Source organism: Clytia hemisphaerica, unplaced genomic scaffold, assembly GCF_902728285.1.
Source record: "Clytia hemisphaerica strain Z4C2 unplaced genomic scaffold, Clytia hemisphaerica genome assembly, whole genome shotgun sequence".
Lineage (NCBI taxonomy): Eukaryota > Metazoa > Cnidaria > Hydrozoa > Leptothecata > Clytiidae > Clytia > Clytia hemisphaerica.
In genome coordinates this window covers 549,387-570,764 of record NW_027104380.1, presented here as the reverse complement: position 1 = coordinate 570,764, position 21,378 = coordinate 549,387, and the positions used below count along the sequence as shown (strand labels likewise).

The 21,378-nt window shown below is 35.2% G+C and overlaps 2 protein-coding genes across 2 annotated transcripts; both read left to right on the top strand.

Moving 5' to 3' along the window:
* Window positions 1-123: 123 nt before the first annotated feature.
* LOC136819161 (acetylcholine receptor subunit alpha-type acr-16-like) lies at window positions 124-8,585 on the top strand. The gene is made up of 8 exons (XM_067075370.1): window positions 124-131; window positions 1,944-2,095; window positions 3,533-3,684; window positions 3,908-4,137; window positions 6,753-6,965; window positions 7,216-7,441; window positions 7,774-7,928; window positions 8,192-8,585. Exons 2-8 carry the CDS (start codon window positions 2,000-2,002, stop codon window positions 8,404-8,406), a joined length of 1,287 nt encoding a protein of 428 aa, XP_066931471.1. The 5' UTR covers window positions 124-131; window positions 1,944-1,999; the 3' UTR covers window positions 8,407-8,585.
* Window positions 8,586-9,716: 1,131 nt separating this feature from the next.
* LOC136819123 (tectonin beta-propeller repeat-containing protein 2-like) lies at window positions 9,717-21,033 on the top strand. The gene is made up of 18 exons (XM_067075293.1): window positions 9,717-9,978; window positions 10,166-10,239; window positions 10,618-10,798; window positions 10,921-11,082; window positions 11,214-11,297; window positions 14,547-14,714; window positions 15,018-15,143; window positions 15,351-15,443; window positions 16,756-16,901; window positions 17,057-17,219; window positions 17,943-18,047; window positions 18,194-18,340; window positions 18,604-18,762; window positions 19,136-19,213; window positions 19,491-19,655; window positions 19,845-19,931; window positions 20,181-20,330; window positions 20,517-21,033. The coding sequence occupies exons 1-18, from the start codon at window positions 9,744-9,746 to the stop codon at window positions 20,666-20,668; spliced, it is 2,475 nt and encodes an 824-aa protein (XP_066931394.1). The 5' UTR covers window positions 9,717-9,743; the 3' UTR covers window positions 20,669-21,033.
* Window positions 21,034-21,378: the final 345 nt, after the last annotated feature.

Genomic DNA, 21,378 nt, shown 5'->3' with positions numbered 1-21,378 from the left:
AATTCTGAAAATAAACTTAGTATGATTTATTTATTTCTTTTTAGAAATTGTATTTTTGTATTTGGGGTAAAATCATATTTCATTCGCCGTGTTAAATATGCTTTTGGTTTTGTTCAACTTGCTTCTGACATGTGAGTATCTTTTGTTCATCCCAATTTTATATGCCCGTGTTTATCACCCCAAGAGATGGAAAAGCTATTGCTTAAAGTATGTCTAGTTGGATTGTAAGGGCAATAAACAACTCTAGTGTAGGCTTCCCACCCTTAGGATGTGAATTCATCTTGGCGTTCCCCTATTCTAGATATTTCAATTAGCGCATGTCCCTCCCACTTACCTAATCGAGTGAAAGGTTTAAGTATGGACTCACAATATACAACTTTTTCCCACAGTGGGGGTAAAAATTTCTTTCAAAATCCCAAATTGGGATTTAAATTTTGGGGGTAAAATCTAAGAAAATTATAAGAAACTAATCAATAACTCGTAAAATAAAAATTATTTCTTGTCGGTAAATGTTTATTTCGAAGTAAACAAGGTGCGAAGAATAACATGAACATGTACATTTTTTATAAGAGCTGCTTTTATAAGAAACTAATCAATAACTCGTAAAATAAAAATTATTTCTTGTCGGTAATTGTTTATTTCGAAGTAAGCAAGGTACGAAGAATAACATGAATATATTTATTTTTTATAAGCACTGCTTTTATAAGAAACTAATTTTCTTTAGATCAAAAGATATTGATTAGTTTCTTATAAAGATGATACTTATAAGAAAAATGAAAATACATAAAATAAGCAAAATCCCATATTTGTATTGAAAGAACCAACTGCCAAAAGCCAATTTTTATTAGATTAAAATATATTGATTCGTTTCTTATAAAGTTAATGTTCATACAAAAGATCTACAACCTTTGTGTGATTTTCTGATTATTTTCTTAAGTCTATTCACGGTGAGTGTGCACTCTTTTTTCTTTTACCTATAACTTTTGAAGGAATTCTTCAATCTTTATAAATTTGGTATCATTGGAAAGATATTAGTGAGTGGAACAATTTGAAATAAAAAAAACTTTAAAAAAATTCTAAAAATTAAGATGAAATTGAAGAAGAAAAAAAGGAAGATCTTGTAAAAAAATGCTATAACTTTCATTTTTACTGGAGAGATTTTTTGATCTTAGGAAATCATCACTGTGAAGAAATTTCATTAAAATATTTATTCAATATAAAGTTATGATACAAAGTTAATAAGTGATTGACCCCAAAAAACAGCAAAAAACTGCAGAAAACAGCGTTTTTGGACGTCAATCAGCTTTTAACTTTGTTTGATATCTCTTGACTGAATGATTATTTTTGAGAATCTTTTTCACAGTGATGACGTTCGATGATCGAGGATTCACTTCAGTGAAAATGATAGTTATAGCACTTTTCTACAAGATCTTCATTTTTTTCTTCTTCATTTTCATCTTCATTTTTAGAATTTTTTTAAAGATTATTTTATTTCAAATTGTTCCACTCACTAATATCTTTCAAATGATACCAAATTTATAAAGATTGAAGAATTCCTTCAAAAGTTATAGGTAAAAGAAAAAAGAGTGCACACTTATCGTGAATAGACTTTAAGTCTTTTTTTCGAAACTTTTCTTCGTGGGAAACATATGCCCTCGAAGTAAAAATCTAAATTCCAAATTACAAACCTGCGCAGAGAAGTATTACATTTCTGCGCAGCTCAAGTATTACAAATTTGCGCAAAGTTTATTACAAATCTGCGCAGGTATTACAAATCTGCGCAGAAAGTATTACAAATTTGCGCAGGTATTACAAATCTGCGCAAGTATTACAAATCTGCGCACAACAAGTCTTAATGACCCATATTTTATTTGCGAACACTACTTGCTTTTCTTCAATCCCACCGTAACACATAAAAACTGTACTACTTTTTTCGTCTGGAGGTGTCAACCATAACACAGCCTCTAAGAACGGAGAATACCTACTGAAAGAAGACTTGATGAGTCAGTACAACAATGAAGTTCGCCCTGTGCTCGACTATAACGATGTTTTGCAACTGAAGTTCGAAGTAGCTCTTCAACAAATCGTCGAAGTTGTAAGTGACATAACTAAAAAGTCTGTCCAGATATAATTGGCAGTGGAAACAAGAATGCCTGTAACTTTTGATTGTCAAATATAATTATGGAAATTTTTTTTGTTTGTTTTAAAGACAAAGTGCTATATTTGAATGTATTTTTGGTTGAAAAATTCGCGATTTTTAGCGGTTTAGTTTGCGATTATAAAAATTGAGCTTTTTTTCTACTTATGCTATAACGTTCATTTTTACACCAGTGGTAGTTCAACCTTAGGTTAAGAAGTTTGTTAAATTTCAAGGCAAACAGAAAAGTCCTTTGTAAGATATGGGACTTGGTAGCAATTTTCTGTGAAATATCAAATCTCTAACTTATTACTAAAAACGGGGGTTATGTTATCTTTTTTGAACAGTGCAATTAAAAGTTGGAAAATGTTAAGTGTTGGTGCATTGGTATTATTGGTATCATTGATTATTTCGAAACGAAGTGAAATCATACAGTATAATTGTTTTTATTGAAAGGATAAGCATGAACTTATATTGCCTTTGTTATTTTTAAGTCATTAAAGAACTTTGCTAATTCCCAAAACACTAAACACAGTTTGGCTATGAGGTCATTAAAGAGATTGTAAAATGTGTTATGATCGAAAAACTGTTTCATCAATCACATCACTACCCCCGTTTTTAGTAATAAGTTGGAGATTTGATATTTCACAGAAAAGTGCTACCAAGGGGGATTTCGGGTCCCATATCTTCCGAAGGACTTTTCTGTTTGCCTTGAAATTTAACAAACTTCTTAACCTAAGGTTGAACTACCACTGGTGTAAATATGAACGTTATAGCATAAGTAGAGAAAAAGCTCAATTTTTACAATCGCAAATTAAACCGCTAAAAGTCGCGAATTTTTCAAACAAAAATACATTCAAATATAGCGCTTTTGATTCTCTAAAACAAGCAAAAAAAATTTCCACGATTATATTTAACTATCAAAAGTTACAGGCATTCTTGTTTCCACTGCCAATTATATCTGGACAGACTTTAATATCGACGTACCAAATGTCGTTAAAAGACGTCTCAATCTGAATAAAGGTTTGGGTCGAGTCCGTTTTACCCTTTCAATTAATGGAACGGTTTCTTCACCTCATTCGGTTTCACTTCTCAACAATTAATACTTTTTCTCTCGTCAGTGCATGCATTATTCTAGACTATGTTATAGTCTAAGAAAAATCACTATCTAAGAAATAAGCCCAAGACCGAAGAAAATTCGCAAACGATTTTACTTTTGCCGCAAAGAGTTTGCAGCTTCCGTCTACCGTCATAACGGCAGTAAACTTTGCGCGTACTATATTTTCTCGCCTTTACTATAACTGTAACGGACGATAACATCGTCTAGCATGACTCTAGATTTGACGCAGTTTTTTCTTAACTTGATCTCCCTTTCATCCTTTCCACTGTTCATAGGACGAGAAACGAGAATCAGTAGCGTTGAGTGTTTTCTTCCGTCAGTATTGGAAAGATGAGCACTTAGTTTGGAATGCTTCACATTATAATGATGTCAAATCAACAAACTTCGATCCTCAAAGGCTGTGGGTACCTGATGTCACTCTTTACAAGTATGTAAATTATGTCCTGAAAGGGTTATTTATCAGATTAGAAAAAGTACATGTATTTTACTTCGTCGTCGCTAGTTTTTGTCAATTGGATCAGTGAAGAATTTAAACTGTAAAAAATTGGGGTAGACAAGTTTCGTATCTCCCAAACAAAGCCTAAATGTTATTTTTTAACTTTTCCTTATATGTCTGTTAGCAGGTTTGTATTAAATGTTTTTTCATTCAGTGTTCTTGGTGACGTCACGGCTGGTCAACTGAACCTCTTGAAAACGAGGCTGATCGTCAACAATGATGGCGAAGTAAATTGGTTCAGTTTGGGTTTGTTGACGGGCATGTGCAGTATGAACATCAAATATTTCCCTTTCGATACACAAGTCTGTAAATTCAAGTTCGGTTTGTGGTCATACCACGGTTTGTTGGTGGACATTCAACCAAATCGAATGGATGTCGACACTAGTAAGACCTTTTCAAGTTTTTTTCAAGATTTACGATAGTGGTACCATTAGATACCCCTTAAAACCACTTACCCCTTAAAACCTACAAAGTTGCACTTTGGGCTCTCTTAGCCACCAAACTTGATTTAATTTTGTATAATTCACCTTTTTACAACCTCTTATAAATGTTCTTTCATAAAATACGTAATTTCGAGAATTTCAATTATTGCAAAGTGTCTTAAAGTGTCTTAAAACTCGAATTTATTCAGAATTTTATCAAAAATCCCTTCAAATAATCAAGTTTTTCGGACCTAGAGATTACACAATTAAATTTAAGGTCGTCAAACCTCTACCTTTTAGATACCTATACTTATGGTACGTACGAAAAAATCATTAAGAAAATTCATGGTTAGACCCCAAAGAATCGTGAAGCCCTGAAAGTTCTATTTTTAACCTCATTAATGGTAGTGGCCAAAAAAATCTGAAAATCGACTTTTCTCAAAACAAAACATGGTCATATTTGCATACCAAAATGTCACAAATTTGATGGAGATTTAGAAAAACATTAGTATCATTAGTACATCAAAAATAAAGTCCATAAAGGTTTTAACTTTTTTGACAAAAAGCAGGCGCAATTCCATTACGGGAATCCTGAAAAATACAAATATTGTTTTGGGAATGGATTTCTACCAAGTATTTGAGTTTGGGTACCAATGATCTAAATCTAGAATTGGTAATTTTGCAGTGAATCACTGTTCAAATTGATTGGTTTGAAAATTGACATCATTTCGAAACTGTTCTTGAGAGAGGACCCGTGAATTAGGCTTGGCAAAAGTTTTTATGGCCAAAAAGCTGACGCTGTACTCTTAACCCTAAAATTAGGCAACACATTTTTCCAAGTTGAATTCTTATGGACACTATCAGATAGAACATGAAATTCTGAACAAAAAGGTATGCTACAACATATCTTGTACTCAAACAAATAATACAGGCTTTTGAAATTTGGTCAGTTAGATTTCGGTTGATTACGTCAAATTTAGTCTAAAACGTAACAGATTTCACAGGATTTCGAACTATATAGCCATATAAATTTTTGTGTGTTTGAGTATAAGACTTGTTGTCATACTTTGTTGCTCATAATTTTATGCTCTATCTGATGATACCAATCATTTTTCTTGAATTCCACTTTTGAAAATCGTTAATTTTTCATTAATTTGGGGGGTTAGGAGTTTTGCCTACCACCTCTGCAGGTCCTCTCTCAAAAAAGTCTCATAATTTGTTCAAGTCATCTGCATGGGATTTATCTCCGGTGGCAATAGATTTTGGTTCTTGCAGCGCGCTCAGAGTTTTTCTCCCCGAGCGACGCGTTGAGACTCACGGCTTCCGAAAGAGCCTATTGGTGTTCGCCTAACGCCAAACCGAAGGTATTCATCGTTGCTTTCTAGCACGGATTCTGACTTAGAGGCGTTCAGTCATAATCCAACAGATGGTAGCTTCGCACCATTGCTTTTTCAAGCAAGTGCAAATGCCAATTGTCTGAATCTGCGGTTCCTCTCGTACTGAGCAGAATTACCATTGCAACAACCGTACTCATCAGTAAGGTAAAACTAACCTGACTCACGACGGTCTTCTCTTCTTTCGAAGCAATGTAGCCTCCTACTATGATAATGCCATGACGAAAGCAAGAGAATGTAAAAAGTAAAACTTCTGAAAAAGTCATGGAGAATTGTAAAATTGTTCGCAAAATTGAAGTTTTTAGAGATCAGCGCCGACGTTACAAGTGTCACGATGAGATCAAAATTAAACTATGGTAGCCTTTTCTCCTGTTCCTTACTATTCCTAAATATTAGGGGGGGGTTCATGCAGTGGGTACCAGACACCATGATGACTAGCCTAACAACAGAATTGAAAATTTGAGAGTACACCCACCACGCCTTAGCACAAAGACTAAGCGCATTCGACTACTCGCGACCTTACTTCAACAAGGTTCTATCATGAATTTTGAAAAAATTGAGTTTTTTGGTTCATAACGTTTAATATGCCAAAAACTAATTTTAATGCTGTAAACTTTCAAATATCTTAATTCCATGGCTCAAAATAACATATTCCACTAAGTTCTATCAGTTAATTTGGTCTTTGGCACATTACAACAAAGTTCTATCGGAAATTTTCAAGCAAAAATCCTCCTTAGCGCGATCTGCGATAATGTCTTTTCCAATAATTTTAAGGTCAACAAGGTTCTATAATTAAAATGAAATTGAAATTTGTGAATTTTACACAATTTCAAAACAAGCAATCTTTGACATTGGATTTATAAAAAGAATAATAGTAAAAAGCTGTAAGTTATTGATTTTTATAAAACCAGCCTTTCGAGCAGTTAGGACCCTAAAGATACCATTTGATTGGCTTTAAAGCACACCCTCGCTCATAGCAGTTAGTATCAACAATGAACTACTTGTGAATTCTAAAAATCAAATATGACCCACCTAGGTACTAATCGTCATGTCTGGTACCAAGTGCATGACCCCCCTGTTTTTTGTACTCGGTGTTTTTTCTGTTTTTCGCCGCACAACGAGTGGTATTTAGCATCGGCTGACCTTTTTATTTTGAATACGAGAAGTACTTTTTTTCCTTTAGATGCTTACACTAACCATTCAGAATGGGCCTTGGGAAGCGCTAAACACGTTCGCAACGTTCAATATTATGGATGCTGTCCTGAACCTTACCCTGATGTCACCGTAGAAGTTGTCCTGAAGAGAAGACCTCTGTTTTATGTATTGAATCTATTGCTTCCCATGGTGCTGATTGGTTTCCTGACATTGCTGGCATTCTTCTTGCCTGCAGAATCAGGTAATGTCGAACATGAGTCGGGAGTTTGATGAGAATGTGTGTGTTTGTTAATGTATCGCAGAGAATCAACATATTATCAAAACCAAAGTTATTATAGATATACAAAGGGATATAAACTGATCTTTCTTAAGCTTGCTACATACGTTTGAATTCCCTCCTTAGTTCTCCCACTAAATGTAATTTATTTTATTGGCTAAAATTTGACAACAGCCAGTATTTGCCAATCCACAATTTTTCAATTGTTTAAAAGGAGAACGAGTATCATTTGCAGTCACACTTCTGTTGGCGATGACGGTCTTCATGCTCATAGTTGCTGACATGGTGCCAGCTTCTTCGGAGACCATCCCTTTGTTAGGTATCTTCTTCACCTGTGTCATGATCATGATGGTGATGATGGTCTCCTCAATGTGCTATATCCTTAAGCTTTACCTCAAAACACCTGCCGAAGGAGAGACTATTCCTAACTGGATGAGAAGGTATTTATTACTCATTCTGCAGTACAGTTCGTAACACAGTTGGTATGAATATTTATTAACTCACGCCAACTCAGTACCGCATTCTAGATTTTGCTGTTGAGAGGTTCAGGCTTCAATTTTACGCTCACAAATACTGCGTTTGAGCCAGAGCCGGGTCTAGTTGACCAAGTTTGCAGAGCTTGGCGTTGGGCGTGACTTTCGTTTATTTCACCCAAAAATAAAAAGCTTACATAAACTACCATTCCCTAAAATCAAATACCTCATTCTCAAGTCATAGTTCAAATTGTTTATGTTTGAACTCCTTATTTATATTGTTCTTTTACACACTTCAGGTATGTTTATGATTTCTTGGCCGTCAAACTTGGATACCGAAAAAGAGAGGACATCGCAAAGACTACTGATCATAATGGAAACACTGATCAAGAAAGACAATCACTCGTCATGAAAGAAAAACAAATGCTATTAACCGACATCCCTCCTGCGTCAGGTATGTTAAATGTGGCGGGTGGAGGTGGAGGTGTAATGTTTGAGCTCAGTGGTGACTGCGAGTGCGCCTATTGTCATGAGTGATCAACATAAAAAAACGAAAGATTGCTTCTTATTTTGTAATACCAGATTTCTTGTGTGATGCGCAGTTTGAGTTTATAAGTAAGCCGTCCATTTGTTATTTGTTATATTAATTGGTAGCTTTGCACTGGACTTGTTATTGGGGAGATATCATTTAAAATCTATAATCCTTCTCTCTAACAGGAGTGGCGAGCAATGGTTTCACCAATGAACGTGCAGAGAAACTGATGGAGAAAAATCTTCACTTGATGACCAAAAAGATGGAAGATGAAGAAGAAGAAAGAAGAGTGAAGAATGAATTCGAAATCTGTGCAAATGTGTTGGATCGCGTGGCTCTCATCTTCTTTGTTTTTATGTTCATCCTCATCACTGTCGTCTACTTGATCGCTACTACTTAGATGGTAGTGAGAACCACGTCACGAAATGTAAAAAAGAAACTATGGTTATAGCTTGGTACTTGGTTTCCATAAGCTCATTATTTACTTTTGGAAGTTTTCTTTGATGTCTCAAATGGAAAGCGTAACAAAAATAATTTTGATGATTATTTTTGAACCTGTGTGATGTTCTTCTTGGCGTTCCTGAACTAAGTCATTTAAATATACAGAATGACCTTGGGTTATAAAAACTAGCCCTCGCGTCAAACAAATCTGCTTAAAGTTGAGAAGTAAAACTACTACAATTACGAAGTTTCTTATAAAATTTGACAATTTTAAGTAAATTTGGGAAAGCTCTTTAATTTTAAAGCTGGTCATATTTTACGACGTTCTTATTTTTTCTCAAATATCATCCTAAAGATTCTTATAAACTGGTTTCTATAAAAGAAAAGTGTGTATGTGCCTGATCTAAGTTTTTTTGCCTGTAAAATGGATCTTTTCAAATACCCGACCAATCTCTTTAATTAATCCTTGGTCACACTGCCTTAAGATATATCCTTAAGAGATTATGTAAAACATAAAACTTCTATTTATTGACGCCCGATTTTGTGCATTAAAAATTCCTGATTCCTACGCATCCTCACTTGTAACCTACTGTGAATTGGTGCGAAAAACGCCTTCAGACTTTCTATAATGTATTCAGTCCTTACCGAGGTAACAGTATTGACAGTTTCGCTATCAACCTGATAACTGGTTCGATAAATGAAACCTCACAGCACTACATTGTCAATTATTTGTAATCTTTACACAGTTTCACAACTGTTTTTTATTGAGAAAAAACAATTCCTTTCCCAAAAACCTCTTTTTAAGTTTTTAAGAAGGTAAAATCAGAAAATCAGAAATGTATCCAGTAATCAATCCGTTCTGGAGGCGATATGTTGAAGTTGCTTTGATTTTTTTATCATTGCACTTTGTAGACTAAATTTAACATGAATAATATTTTCGGACTTTTTGTATCGCTCTACTTAGAATTTACCAGAATTTGCACATATTTATATTTTTGTACAGTATTATTATTTTGCTTAGCGTTGTCATTATACAGCGGTTGGTAACATTATTAAGAATTTGTTTTACACTCTCCAAGAGAAACCTTTTGAAGTCTGTAATTGTTCACCATTTTGAATACATCCATCGACGTCAGTGCAACGACCAGCATTTTGTGAATTACAAAAAGGCGAAAAATTAGGCTTGGTTTAAACTAGTCTTTATAGGATTTCGGCCGTAGGTACCTACTTTCTCATAAGATCATTCTAAAAAAATGTTAAAATTTTCCATTGTCACCTAGGAAGTAATTTATAGAAATGGAGTGGAAGATCACATTTGCTCTGGTGGTTGTTTTTACCACAGCAGTGTGTTGCCAACAAGCCAACAACTATCCAACCTTTCCAAAGGATTACAAGTACAGCCACACAGGACCAGTAGCAGACCACACTTGTGTCAAGTTGACTGATACAGCACCTGGATGGAACAACAATTATCTCTGCGTTAAATTGTCTGCTGGTATGAAATCGCCTGGCTTCGAATGGAAACAAAATGGTATGTAATTTGGAATATGGTTAATTATTTTTGCAATAGTCAAAGATGTGCAAAATTGTGTTTTGTTTTTAAACATCAATACATTATTTATAATGTATTCCAAAACGAGAACTAATTTGATTTCTGATGATTTTCAACCAGTACAGCGATAGGCTTGTAACCAATATAATTTCCCATTGTCTTTCAGTTGATGACATTGATGCCGTAGAAGTAGATTTGGATGGAAAATATTGCATTCATTTTGAAGAACCTGATGATGAGGTCTTTTTTATTTCGTTTCATCCGACCTTCATAAATTCTTTGTATATATAATAAGTCAAACTCAGTTCCTTAGTTCGCTTTTTGATGATTGATAGCAATACCGATGTTGATAGCGCCTGTGGAAGGTATCACGCCCATCAGTGAAATCAAAAAGTGATACAAAATGCCCTGGGTACAAGATCGGTACTAAGTTCTATTTCGTTTCAAAATATTTGCATCCGTAATGGCAGCATCTGACGCACGCTGGGATTTATTTAATCTAAGCATGACATTTTTCACATTGATTCTAAAATTCCTAAATAATAGGTTTTTTTAACGATGAGCTTTTATTTATCTCTCTTGATAAAATCTTTTTTCTCTTTATCTGTTCGTCATTAGGTGACAGGGGAAAAAAATTATCTTTGCGTCTCGGAAGATTTCCCGGACGAGTTTGAATTCATCACAGATGGGAACATTGAGGAGGATAGTGAACACTGTTTGCGCATTTACGAACCGTCCACACCAGAGTGGAACAACAATTTCCTTTGTATATATGAAGAAGAAGAAAGAAAAGAATTTGGTAAATTAAAATGCTCTTGCATTGATTATGTTATGATGGAAATGAAAATCAATAAGTTTGATTCCCCGAAACACAAGCTGTTTTGATTTCTGTATTTCCATCATGTTTACTTTACGTGATAGGTTCGCGAGTGCTTGGTCAGTGGAGGGGTGTCCATGGAAGATACGACAAGATCAGTGTTGGTGCGTACGCTGTTTGGGGCCGCGAAATCACTACAAAGGATGTCTGGGTGCGCCTTGGTATCAATAATGAGAACATGGCAGGATCAACGTGGCATAGAATCCGTAAGTAATTATATGATACTTTCAGCTGAATCCCTGATAAAAGTTCCCTTTGTGTATATTGTGCAAAATACAAAACCATATATCACACAATGACAACGAACAATATTTCTCTTTTCTTATTTAACCTCAAGCCTCACTGAGGATCAAGGACCTTGCATGTGGAATCAACTTGGTCATGGCTATCACTGAAGAGAATAAAGTCATCGTTCGAGAAGGTATTTATTGGCGCAAATCTGATTTTCATATTGAGTCAAAAGCAATATCGTTCTTGTGGAGGATCCTAAAGACATTTATATTATGATATGCTTAAATCGGAACTCTCCCATTCTTGCATGAAGATTTTTCGCTAGCGATTTTAAAGCAGACGGAAAATCTTTTTCGTGCCTTTTCTGTAATGATCTTTCAATTGGTCAATTTTTAGCCTTAAAATGAAAGCCGTGAAAACATTTATTTTTTTCGTTTTTCTAATCTTCTTTTTTGAACATTTTTAAGTGCACTTTGAAATTAAACACTCATTCTGTTTTTCTTTTTCCTTTTTAAATATCTAATTTTCAAATTTTCAAAGCTATTCAAGAGAAGCTATTTCAGAGTCACCCTCGAATCTCTGCAGTCTCAGCCCACAATAGCTAGCCACGATGGCTGAACACTCATAGCATAAGAATAGGTTTACAAGGTAATCTTGATTGTGGTTGATTTTAGCAATACAAGATTTTCCTTCCTTGCAAGGTAGATTTAGGAAAATGGTAGTTTCGATTCGATTTGCTTTCAACATAACTCTACCATTTTTAACCTTTTTCTCGTGTCTCATGTAATATTTTCCTTGGAAAATACAAGAAATTGTATTGCTCGATTTTCCTTAAAAATACAAGAATTTTCTTTAGGTTTTGTTTCTACTGCCAAATACAAGAAATGTCTTTTATCTTTAAAAATTTAAAAAATACAGCAAATTGCTAACGGTAAATTTCCTCGGAAGATATAACATAAGACTTTTTCTAATTAATTTTACTTGGAAAATACAGGAAAACGTTTTAATTAATATTCCATCAAATATACGTAATAGTTATCACACGGTACCGATTACAATATGGGATATATTTTTCGAGTTCAGATTTTTCGTAGAAAATCCTCTGAACGAGTACTGTACGAGTAAAGTGTGATGACTGGTTTATCGTCAACTTGAAAAATATCAACAAACTTTTTCTCTCTTTTTCTTGGTAATTTCGTAAAGACGTGAATCATGGTATTTTCAAATTTCAAAACTACTTTATCGGCTCTTTTTAGCCGGCCCTTGTTGGCGTTATTTTTGGGCTCTTTGCGTAATAAAAGTCATAATAATCTGTCACAAATTTTAGGTCTGTATCATGGGCTGAAAATTTTTATCTGGGAGAATATCTTTTGTGTTTAAAACTTTTTCTAAAGATAAACCAATATAACCAAACAGTTTGTGAAGGACCTTGTTGAGTACGAAATATTGTAATTTAAAAAACACTCACTTTGTTGTTTTTCATGTATTGAAAAGTCAAAATGAACATTTTCGGACTTTCTTTTATATTATATTATTTGAAATTGTCAGCTGGATCTGGATTCTTGTTCAGAGTGTTAATTGATTTGTATGGTTTTTTTTGCCTCGAAGAAAACCAAAGATGAAGACTTGATTTTAACGGAGCCATAGATGGTCGAAAGAATACCGTCTGGTCTTGGGGCATGATATTCTTCAGCCCTTCAGAGTGCTTCTTGAAAAGGCGCCATGCACGGAAGAATGCCTCTTAACAATCAGTCAAGTCGGTCATCCTTTCTCTGGGAGTACTCCCAGGTTGCTTCTTTGATAATGTGTCTTCTAGTGCTGGTTGGTTTACTACTTCTGATCCAGAACTGCTAAATTCAAGGATAGTGTCTTTCTCATCGGAATATCTTTGCAATTCTGAAATTAAAGAAATAAACGCTTTATGATTTTCGTAATAATGCCATACTGTAAAAAGAAGTTTTCAAGTTAGGTAAAAGTTAAGTAACTCATTCGAGAATATTTCTCAAACACAGGCTAAGAAAAATTTCTATCTCCATTTCTTTGTTTTCTTTTTAAGTTTTATTGTATACTGTAGACCTTTTCATAAATTACGTCACGAACATCACTTGCCTCGTTTTGAAATTATTGTCAAGGTGATTAACTCCCAGCGGATTTTATTACAACTACTTTCAATTCATAAACAAATCACTTAATGTCTCAAGGGAGCCATGGAGATTGTTTGAAACCGATGCAAGTGATATTCGTGACAACATTTATAAAGAGGTCTATTGCAAGCGAAAAGAAAACATTTCTTATCATAAAGTTGTACAATCAAAATATGATATGTCGCTTACCAGACCCTTTTTTTTAACGCAGTCTTGTATTTGTACGGTACAATATGAAATCATGGAGGTATAAAGAAAAACAGGAGTTGAATGTGTCGGTAATTGGTCGTTAAAGTCTTTTGATTTCTTTTTTAAAATGTATCAAAAGAAATTCTAAGCTCGCCTGATGAAATAAGACTTTTTAGTAGAACTCAAGTTTGCTATGAACATGCTAATTATCAGTATTGAAGATTCTCGCCTTTTAATATACGAAAATTAAATAAAAAATCGTCCACGACACAAGTTTATGTTCCATTTTGTTATCCGTTCAATTTTGTTTTGAGAAGATATTTTCTCAAGCCAGAAAATGAAAAGTTCTATATAAGCACACATAATTTCAGACTCAATTTGTAGACATAAAGTCGCTGGAGAATTTTTGAGGAAAGTATCAAGCAATAGAGTTCACCTTAAAGAAAACATTGATCGAAAAATCTTATTATTTGACGAGGGATTGCCAAGTTTACAGGCCTTTTTTTAGTCCAAATATTTTCTTACACTGATGTCAGAAACAATGAATCTCGTCTCAACTAATTTTAAAGCTTCAATGAGCCAATAAGATTTCACCAATGGATAAAAGAGCTCATTAAAATGCACGATATATGAGATTAACTTTTTTAATCGTAGGGCGAGCTTGTTCACAATAGCATACTTCTCCTGTTTCTTTATACCTCCATGATGAAATACAGCATTTATGTACATGTTTTTAGCCAATCAGATTTCTTATATTTATCATGTTGACGATTTAAAAGAAAATACTAATGTTTCTTTTCCTTGGAAAATACAAGAAATTGTTTATACAAATATTATCGTTTATAAAAGTAAAAATACATTTGATTTCTCAAGAATGACAGCGAGCGTAGCAAGCTTAATTATCATGGTGAAGAGTCATCTCGGACGTAACTCATACTTTCTAAGCAGTTCACGCTCAACCAGAGAAACTGAACCATAAAAAAATTGTCGCCAAAGTCTAGAAGAACTGTAGCTTAAGATAAACTCGTGATAAGAAAGCGAGATGAAAGATTCCGCCAACATGCGATACCCTACTACTAATTACATTTGTATTCTCTTGCCACCAGGGGTGAGAGAAGATGATCCTCGTGGCGATTCCTGGAAAGAACTAGATGCACCAGCAGGTGTTTCGTTCACACAAATCAGTGTTTCTTCTGATACCGATGAGGTTTGGGTGGTCTCCACTTCTAATGATGTTTATTATCGAGAGGGCATTGACGAAGAAACTCCCTATGGTACGTTGACATTATTATTAGTTCTTAAAGAGGAAGGATCTTTTTGACTTCAATTCCCTGTTCTCATTCTAATTCATTGTAACTCACTTAATGCGTCTTTAAACTTTTAAATACCATTATTTTGTCACAGACAGCTCGGAAAAAGAGTAGTTTAAATTGAGAATTAAAACTCATTCGTATCAAATCAACTTATTTCAAATGATTTCCACTATTGTAATGACATTTACAACCCAATTGATTAAATACAGAGCAAACAGTGCAGAACACTCACCTTGATTTGACAATGGTGTGTTTAAATCTTAGGTGAGGAATGGGTGAAGGTAAATGGCAAGTTGCAGTATGTAGCGGCAGGGGAAGCAGGCGTTTGGGGGATCACTCCATCAGGAAACACTGTCTATCGGTCAGATTCTGCTGATAAATACGGAAGAGGTGAGCTGCCAAGATGGCTGTTTGATAGCATCTTGTACTGGAGAATCTGAGTGGCTTAGTGTATTTAATATTACCATCTTCACACTAGAAAAACATTTTTTTATCTTTGAGTCAAAGTTTGTCACACCCAAAGAAAAGGTGTTTCTTTGAATCATTTTTGACTTACAATTATGAACGTAAAAGTTGAATGATTTTTTAACTCCTCAGGAAACACGGTGACAAGGATTGCATTGTTTGGTCATCACTACAAATACCTGGGAATCGATGGCGATGTTGCTGTCAATCGACAAACTGAAATTGGTAAGCATGTGAAGAAAGTTTTATTTATAATAAAGAGTTGACACAATATCTTTGTTTCAAACTCAGAGTTTCATGGTGCACAGGCTTCAGTGAAATGAGATAACGTTAGAAAATAAAATACAATATGTTGTCTTCAAAAAATATTTATGACGTCACATTTGAACGTCATCAGGCGGTATAAAGATATCAAGCTGAAATTTTCGTCTGTGTCTACATTTGGCAATAATTTCTGATCTCTTATTCAGTAAGTTCTTGCCAGGATAGTTCGCGATCTCGAATTTCTCGGCAAGACACAAATTGCATCGTTTGGTATCTGGAGTAAATGCTTTGGATTTGCGAATGGTTCGCCAGGATACGGTTGGTTCGCGGTTTAGGTCTTTGATACGCCATACTTCAGCGGATAAAGCTGTGTTGTTGCGGTATCTTTCTAGGTTGAAGTTTGACTTGTGGCTGGTGAATCTTTTTTTAAACGTACTTTCACAAAGTCCAATGTATTTTCTCTCTCCGTAGTTTAGTAAATCGCTGGTGACTGTTGCTTCGTAAACGATACTTTTTACCAGGCAGTTCTGCTGCATGGGACATAGCTATCTCTGTGTACAGTTACAGGTCTGGTTTTCGTTTGTGTTTTCGTTGGTAGACAGAACTTTTTTGTTATGCATGTTGATTATCGATTTCATATTTGGCATACAACTGTAGCTGACCTTTATACTGTTCTTGTTAAAGATTCTATTGAATTTGTGACCTCTGGGGAAGTGCTTATTGACAAGATTCAGGAATTGTCGACCGATATCTGTTGCAACGTTGTTATTGAACGGTGGATTTAACCATATGATGTTTCTTTTTCTGTTTTTACGTCGACGATTGTGGTTTTGTTTAGGCGTGTACTCGAATTTATGGTTGTGCCCGGATCGTTTCAGGGCGTCTTCGTAATACGGGACGGTTGCGTTGAATATATCTTCGTTTGAAGATAAATTTGATAGCCTGTTCTGGATAGACAGTGGAATCTGTTTGAGGATGACTGGTGGATGATTCGAGTGTACATGTACGTAACCCAGCTCGTTGTTTGGTTTGTGGTACGGTAAAGTTTTATTTAGATATATCCAAAGCCAAGTTTTGATTGATACTGTCTTTGTAACAATTCAGCTCCCAGGCCCAGCGGAAGCGGGCAGGTAGGCCACTTTGTAGAAAAATGGTGAATTCTATCTGATTTAGGTCCTTTAGCTCCTCCACTTTTATGGTTGTTCCGCCGGGCGTGGCTCCATACATATGAAGAAAAATTTACGAATTCACTTTATGTAACTTTTTCAATTAGGATCTGGTGAAGAGTTTGAGGTGGCCTTTCTTGGCGATTTCACGATTGCATTGAAATCAGTTTCAACTGGTTTATATTTAAACTTGGAGAGTAATGGCGCACTCGCTGCAAAACAAGCACAAATTCAAGCGACATCACACCTCAAGGTACTTTTTTAGAAACTATTGAAAAATTGAAAAGTTCAGATTAACGTGTCAATGTATGCTTATGAAAGGGGAATTGCTTCGGTTCTCATTTCCAATGGAATTTCTCACGTGAACCAACATCACAAACTCTGTAAGCTCTATTCTTTAACGCGCAGGTTACAGTTCTGGATGGCGGTCTCGTCGCATTGAAATGTACCAACGACCGTTACCTGATGATGGTCAGTAATAACAATGTGGCGTGCACTGCAGCAAAAATCAACGCTTGGGAAAAATTAAAAGTAGTAGTGACCAATGGAGCTAACTTCTGGACACCATTGGGTGAGGCTTCATCCATGTTTTTGATCTATTTTCTTTTGAAATCTTTTCAGTTTTTTTTGCTAAGAACAGATATAAAAAAATCTTCAAGCTGATTATAAAAAGAGACAGCTTCTAGGTCCCAAATATTAAGCAAATATTCAATAGGTAAAAGATGGTTATTGAGATTTATTAACCCGAGGTGGTGTAATATTCAACGAGGCGAAGCCGAGTTGAATATTCATCACCGAGGGTTAATAAATCCAATAACCAACGTAAACCTATTGAATATATGTTTTATTATATGCCCAAAGACGAAAACAAGTTATAAGTTTCTATTTTGTAGAGAGATTCACACAAAATACTTACACAAATCGAACATTCGAATGTTTTTTCTTTTTAATTGCTTTTGATTTTAATGATTTAAAGTCATTCAATTGTTCACGAAATTCACAATTGAACTCTTTTATTGTCTCCCTTTAAAAGCAACAAAATAAAAGTGACAAAAAATCAAGTTTCGAAAAAAAGTTTGAAAAAAAAAATTCTACTGTGGTATAATACCGTGGTATATCAGGAATTATTCAATGGCTGTTTTTGCCTACGGGTATATAATAATGAAAGATATTAATCGAGCGTCTGTTTTCAGATTCTGATTCTGACTTGTCTCATCCAGAGATATTATATAAAGGGTTTGAAGAAAGTTCAGTGACTCTTTACTCTCGTATTGAAAGCTAACATTTTCTATAGGTGAAGGTTGGGAAGCCGTGCCACGCAATGATTTGGCTAAAATTAGTGTTGGTTATGGAGCAGTGTGGGCAATCACCAAAAATGACTTGATCTATGTTCGTATCGGTAAGTAGTTTTGATTGGTGATCTGAGAAGTATTATTAGATAAGTTGAAGGAAAGTTTCCGAATCCAATGTCCGTTTCGTAACCTTTTTATTTCTTTTGCGGAAAAGTTCGCAATTTTGAAAACTATCACTTTGAAAATTTCCAAGGAATCAGTGAAGAAAATCCAACAGGAGAGATGTGGCAAATTATTGGAGGTGCTCTCAGGGAGATTTCAAGTAGCAGTGCTAATGGATGGTTGTGGGGTACAAACCGTTACGGTGCAACTTATTATCGGATTCCATCTGACAAATACGGTATGCTTTTCTATAGATTATGAAACAGTTTCTTATTTTATAAAAAAATCTATTATCATACGTCTAGTTTTGTTTTCAATGCAGCAAAAAACTGACTTTGTCCTTATCTGGATCTAATAACCGGTAACATTCAACTTTAGTCAAAATAAGCTTTTCCAAAGTCTTCTGTAAGCTAAACTTCTGATTTAAGGTTCATTTTCTATAAATCTTAGGGACTATATGCAGTTTGAATGTACTTTATGGCTCTTTAAATTTCTTTTCAGCTCGTGGAATGGGCTTGAATTGGATCACTGTACCAGGACAGTTAGAATCATTGGGCGTTGGACAAGCAGGTGTTTGGGGTGTCATTCGAAATGTACCATATTATTTATCTGATACTTATGATGACAGTGAGAATACGAAGGGGAAATGGGTAAAAGTAGGTACGTGGAATAATCGAAATAAGATACTCTACCCTTTCAATTTTTGGGTTGAAGTTCACTGTTTTCTCATTTTCCAACAGACTATCGCGTTCCTTTCCGTAACTTTGCTTCTGAGACGATTTTTTCTTCCGCGCAATAGCCGAGTCGATGAGCGCCAAATTTTTCAAATTGTGTTATACACTGTCTGCACCCTAAAATGCCGATATATTTTGCATTATTTCTGAAACCTCAAATAATTATTGGAATTACAAAAGTGAGCCTAATTGCACTTATTTGTCAACTAAACAACTCTTTCCCAGTTCAAAATTTGAACAAATCGGCCCTTATAGACGAAAACTTTGCTGTTTCTGAAAATAAACATTTACCTTCTTAGGTGGAACAATGAAAGAAGTGAGTGTTGGAATCGATATCGTTTGGGGAATCAACCCTTTTGGAATATTCTCCAGAACAGGTAAGATGGCTAAAGAATAATACACTTCCTTTGAAAAATCTCCCCTATGACTTCAGAAAAAGAAGAGACTTTTCCCACATCGAAACACTAGATGGATCTAGTTCCAACATTAGCGAGGGTCGAATAAATCTTTTCAAGAGGTCTTTGGTCAGTCATAAAACTGACCTCCCTATTAAGAAGGGCGGAACTATGATGTTATATTTTGGATTCGAATCAGACTCCTAAATCTTGAATTTTATTTACATCTTATATAAAAAATTGTCTTTCCATATTGTAGGAATGTCGGATGAAAACCCAGCTGGCAACACATGGGAACCAGTACCACAACCTGCTGGAGATAAACTGACCACCGTTTCTGTCAATTCTGCCAGCAATGATATCTGGGCTTCCTCCACAACTAAAGTGTACCATCGGCAAGATGTCACTTTGACAAATCCAAGAGGTAAAACGTCCTTGTGACATTTGCAATTGATTTTGTAGTTTTTCTCATTCATAGTAGACGGAGAGGAAAACTAAACCTCAAAGGAACTAATTCCCCGTAAGGCTTTTACTTTGTAAAGAAAATAGGACTGTGTGATCATTCAATCTCACTAAAATATTTTAGAGCTATTTCATTCTCATGTTATTTCAGGTTCATCATGGAAGCATATTCCTTACAACATGAACTTGAAACAAGTTACTGTAGGCTTAGCTGGTGTTTGGGCTTTGGATTTCGCAGGTACATCATAGGGACTTCCTTTTTAGCGACAGACATGGGCGATATTGAATACATTATCAATTGTATTTCTACATAATCACATCTGATTTTTCAAGCTATAGCTCATTCGAAATAAAAAGAATCAATTTGTTTTGAATAATGTTTTGTGAAGGGGTTTCCCCCAAAAGCTTGGACAAAGAATTTTCTTTAAAAGAAAAGAACGGCTCAGGATATAAAAAACTTAATGTTTTTCACTCGTAACAACAACAGGGCGAGTGAAATATCGAACAAACACTCGGGACAGCGAGGGAGGCGATGGAGATGCATGGCAGAATGTAGATGGGGCTTTCGTGTGGATCAGTGCTGGTGATGGACTGGTGATGGCCGTCGATCCTTGGATGTTTGTAAATGTTCGCATTGGTAAGGGAGCCACTCTTCTGATGAATGACAATAAGCATACAAAGATTCTTTTTTTCTTTGAAAAAATGTAGACGGGTCAAGGCCCACTATCATGTTAACTTGTAAGCAATTTCATGGCATTGAATTGACTAAATTTGTTCAAAATTTGGAGTGAAATCTAGGAAATTAATTAAATCTTTCTCTTAGGCGTAACGGAAGAAAATCCAACAGGAAATTCTTGGCAACGCTTAACCGATGGCAGAGTGAGCAGAGTGGCCTTGAATTCGATGGAACACACCATCTGGGGATCAAGTCTTTGGGGTGTCTATAAGAGAACTGGAGTTGATAACGAAATATGATACCATCTCCTCGGTAGTGTGTTCACGGATGATAGATGCATACCCAATCTCTCGTCTCCCACAATGTACCTACACTATGATGAATCACGAAATTTGCACACACGATTCATATCACACACTTAATAACTTCTTTCACTGTATGGTGATGAAATGGTTTTTTATACAATAGTTCCATTTATACTGAGACGGAAAAATCGTCTGAGACGAGTAGTTTGTAAAATGTGATCTGTGGAAGAGATCCTATTTATTGAAACATGAATGGAAAATTTGCCAATCTTTGTCGACGACATTTTCCAGTACAATCACAGTATAAATTTGTAGAATTTCGTCATAATTACATCAACAATTGCAAATGATTCACCGTATTTCTTGACCACGTCATTGTGGCTATCCATGTAATCTAATTTCGCATTGCCAGAAGATGGATCTAGTTTCTTTCCATTGCAATTCCAAATTCCAAATTTTACAGGCATGGTTTCTGGAAACTTCCAGTAGCATCTAAAATTTTTTAGTACGCGCAGGTGATAAAGGTTGTTTTTGACTATATATTATTATTTTTCGTCAAAATTTTGGAAACGGACTAAACGGCCCTGTGACGCGGCTAATTTGAAACGCGGGTCACGGGGCACAGGTTACGGGGCACGGGTTACGGGTAACGGGGCACAGGGCACGGGGTGACGCTGCAGCTCTAATCAAAGTAATTCAAACAG